Below are 4,432 nucleotides of genomic sequence, written 5' to 3'. Positions count from 1 at the left end.
GTGTGTGTGTGTGTGTGTGTGTGTGTGTGTGTGTGTGTGTGTGTGTATTCCACAACTAACTGTGCTTCAGTAAAAATAAGTTAAGTAAACATGAAAATGGCTTAGATTGAACTTCAAGTACCAAAACCTCTGAGATGTTTCATGTGTTTTTTTATGAAAACTTGCTGCATCATCACAGAAGCAATCCAAGCTATTCAGCATAATGTTTAGTTTTCAGGGCAACAGCCCACGCAGAAAGCCAAGAAAAACTCAAAACCACTTAAAAAGAATCACAGGATGTCATTACTATGGTAAACCATCATGACAGCTTATAATGTAAATCATCTGAAAAAGTGGGAAGACAAAGACGAACCAGGAGATAGATAATAGCTTGCATCAAACAGTGCAGTTCTTTGTAATCTGAGATCAAAACTAATTAGGATTGACTTACTTTGATTCTGCAAAATGTGGGCTTCTTTCTTCTTTGAATGTGCAAGTATGTATGTGGTAATACTTTGGTAAGTAACCGTTTCAAACAGCTGAAACACCTTTGGCATTATAGCTGATCTCGACAGAACGCCTTTTTGAAAGCTTAACTAAAACTATTCACCTTGAAGTAACACAAACTATCAGTGCTTTCAGTTCTAATGACAGCTCAGAATCTTTTCTAAAGCGAAACAACAGAGCAATATGTTACTACCTGTGGAACAATGTTTTTAGACACCAATCAACAGTAGCAATAGACAAGGTTAGTTAACTGGAAAAAAAAACTACACACCGAAAATAACAAAATCTAGCAAGAACAATATTATGCACTTAAGATAATAATATACTACATTGACAAAGTTACTGTTTTATCTACACATTAAACATAGAGAAGCTGCTAGGTCATCGAAACCCATGTCACAAAGCTCCCGGTGAACAGTTTTTGTGCTGATGTTAATGCAAGAGGAGGTTTGGAGCAGTTATTGAGTCAGCAGATTGTTGGCGAATTACACATTATGTTCCTCAACACTCGGCAATCCTGCTCTGTAACTTTAAATGGTCTTCCATCTTGTGACTGTGGTTCCTAAATGCTTCCACTTCCACTAGCAGGTAAGACATTTCCAAACCTGACCTGTTGCAATGGTAGCATCCCATAACAGCAAAATCTTCAGTGACCTCTTTATAGAATGACCCATTATTTTTTAAAAGGAAGACTGCTTACCTAGTTACTTGATTTTACACACCTGTGTTAATGGGACCGAAAACACCCCAATCTGTAGACCAGTGCTTGTTTGTATATTGCATATGTATGTGTAGGAAATGTCCCACTTTGTTAGTTTTAGTCTGTTAACACAACCAGCTTTGGGTGGCTTTACTTCATCTTACGTGAAACTGGGGTGTCTACGTGAGTGTGATCTAAGTGTTTATACTGTAATGCCTCCTGTGTGTGTCTTAAATTTCCCTCTGAAATAAATCCATCTATGCTCTTTCTCTACTACTTTTGGAGGCTGTGGCTTATCCCAGTAGTCATTGGATGAAGGAAACTAGCAGAAACTAACACTGAAAAAAATAAGTAGATAAACTAAAGCCGAACACTTTTGAGCAGTCAAAACTGAAACATGCAAATATTTAAAATGAAACCAACCTGTAAAAGAAAAACTGCTAAATAAAACAAATATGCAGAGCCATGTATACAGAAGAAACTGAAAGTAGATTAAAAACTATTTAAAAATCAAGACAATAAGAAGATGATGAGTGTATTTTGTAATACATAATGAATGAAATGCTAGATTTTCTTTAATATATATATATATACTCAACTGAAAAGAGGAAGCACAGAATTCAGCTTCTTCCTTGTCATTTATTAGTGGTGAATCTATTTTGCAGTCCATGTGAATTAATTTTGGCTGGTGAGCCAGGAATCACACCGGTAATTACATGGAACGGACGAACAGTCTTTTGGCAGCAAGTTCTCTGTATGCAGGCAAATTAATGTCCTTGCTGGTACACTGTCATGGGAACATGTCAGTGGAAGTTAAAACATATGACAATGCAGTACATGGACAGTCAGCAGATGTGCATGCCTTACTTGTACTTTTTTATGACAGAGAAGCCACACGGCACATGATTTAAAAAAAAAAAAAAGTGCTGTGAGAGTATGGGGTTTTTATGGCTCCGCCACAGCTCTGCCATCCTGCCAGCCTCTTGCTCTCTGGGCAAAGGCCTGCAAAGGAACCACAGAGTGAGCTGACAGCTCATTGGAGGCCTGACAACAACTCAGTGGATCCAATCCCCGACAAACCTTAACAGCTCTTCTCCTTCTGCCTTCATCCTCTCTATATTTTTTTGTGTCTTGAGCCGGTGAAATATGACAGATCTTTCTCTCAACAGCGGCTGCTACATATTTCTCCAGATTCATATGTAACCACAGACTTAGCCCATCTGCTTTTTCCAAGGTTTTTTCTCTGGCGAGCTTATGTGAGAAGAGGCCTGACAAACACAGATGAAAAAGCAGCATTCGGTTTTGTCCTTTTTCCCTCCGAGGCAGCTGAGTTTGAGTTCAGAAGAAAAGGGTGGGGGAACTATCTAGTAAAATGGGACTGTTGTCTTTTTTAGCAGCCATGAGGTAAGAGGGACTAGTTAAAAGAGCTGGAAGTGTGCCTCTGTACACACACTGAAAAGTCAGGTAGATCATGGAAAGAAAAGTAAATAGAAAGCAATTACTGACTTTAGTCTGAATACAAGTGAAGGGAAATCTGAAAAGACTATAATGTTTTTAAAAGAGGTCAATTACTACAATAGCTAAACATCGTATGAGTGCTCTGTTTTCTCAATTGATGGTATCTACACTAAAACAACAGCGGCTCCTTTACTCCAGGCGAACAGAATCTCCTGTTTACTCTTCACTGTACATCTGGATTGCCACAGCAATTCAGAAGGATGTGGTATGATTGTAATCAAGCTAGGTCTTTGATCGCTACACTGAGCTAATCCAGGGCTTACAGTAACCTCAGACAGGCTGTAGAAATCACCATTACTATACAGCTGTTACAGGAAAACTATCTGACTAAAGCCTGGCTTGTATGAGGAGAGTCTGCGGAGTGCTACTCCTAAACTTTCGTCCATTGAGCTTGTCAGCACTTTCAGCAGGGATAAATGCTGTGCAGTTCCACTCACTTAACTCAGCTTTTCCAGGTCATTCATAAGCTTTTACAGAGTTCAGTCCCTACAACTCACAACTGAAAAAAAAAAACACCTCCCGACCAAACCATCAAACCACACTTTCATCCTGTATCTATGGTCCTGCAATCTCAACTGAGCCTTTTCAAATACAGTCCTAATAGGGTTCTACTGTCGGGCAGGGAGAAAGAACGGCAGGGAGGAGATACTGGCCAAGCTAAGGTAGCAAAGTCACACAACTGAATGTATTTTTTTTTTTTATCCCTCGGCAGATAATTACAATTTTCTCTCCTCCAAATTGCAGTGACAGGCCGATGTTCAGGAAATACCCAAAGAACTTTAATAACCCGGGCAGTGGTGAAAAATGTCCTTATCTGCGCAGTGTGGCGTGTCAGATTTATTCAGTGTTATTTTATTTGAAACCTCTGAAATAGGCAAGTTTAAAACTGAGGCAAATTCTGTAATCAACACACAGTTTCTACCTGAATTATTTAGAGAATAGAAGAACAGAATCAGTGACTGACACTACCAAAATTACAATATATGCTAAAAAATGCATGAGCTCACTATGCAGTACAATATTGCAGGTGATATTTTAACATTTTATATACTTAACAAAAAATAATGCCAAGAATAATGATGGCATATCTCCAAAAACCCATCCCAAAAGTCAGTGAAAATTACCTCTTTTTAAAGAAGTCAGTTGGGTGGATTTGAGGTGAGAGCATTTTGCCTTCATTTCCCTGAAAAGTACTTACCTGTTCAAACATATTATCCTAACAACAAACGTGCACTGGCTTCATGAAACACCCTTTTGGACCTTACCTCAGCAGCTGGGATGCCTTCGGGTGGGCGACATTGAAGTAACACTTCCTGTTCAAGTGACACTTCTTTTCCAAGAGGTTCCTGGTCAAATGTCTTTCTCAAGTCTGAAAAAACACATAAAAGACATTGTGTATTAGTGCTAAATGAAAGTGTATCATACTGGAAGATCGACAGTATATCCTGAAATATGTTTAAGATTAAACACAAAGCCGACCAGTGTTAATGTCACAAACTATAAAAACAATTAAAAGAAAAGAAAGGTTAAGTTGTCAATAAGACCTGCCTATGTAAAAGCAGTATATATAAAGCAGACTATAGGTGAGTGTTATGTCTCCAAGCTCATCTTCAACACACACACACACACACACACACACACACACACACACACACACACACACACACACACACACACACACAGATTGCTTGAAATAGATGGATGGAAAATATGGAGAAGGGGCTCACT

General features: G+C 38.8%; 1 protein-coding gene across 2 annotated transcripts in view; it reads right to left on the bottom strand.

Annotated features, from left to right (window-relative positions):
- unc5cb (unc-5 netrin receptor Cb) overlaps positions 1–4,432 on the bottom strand; it is a 124,965-nt gene that overhangs the window by 39,515 nt on the left and 81,018 nt on the right. For both annotated transcript variants that reach the window (XM_005735192.1, XM_005735193.1), the window contains exon 4: positions 3,970–4,073. In XM_005735192.1, the coding sequence (XP_005735249.1) occupies positions 3,970–4,073 (104 nt within the window). The remainder of the gene's footprint in view (positions 1–3,969; positions 4,074–4,432) is intronic.

The sequence above is a fragment of the Pundamilia nyererei genome, unplaced genomic scaffold, assembly GCF_000239375.1.
Source record: "Pundamilia nyererei isolate P.nyererei 1_Seehausen unplaced genomic scaffold, PunNye1.0 scaffold00063, whole genome shotgun sequence".
NCBI classification, from domain to species: domain Eukaryota; kingdom Metazoa; phylum Chordata; class Actinopteri; order Cichliformes; family Cichlidae; genus Pundamilia; species Pundamilia nyererei.
Note: the sequence above shows the minus strand (reverse complement) of the source record. Positions and strands in the feature narration are given on the sequence as shown.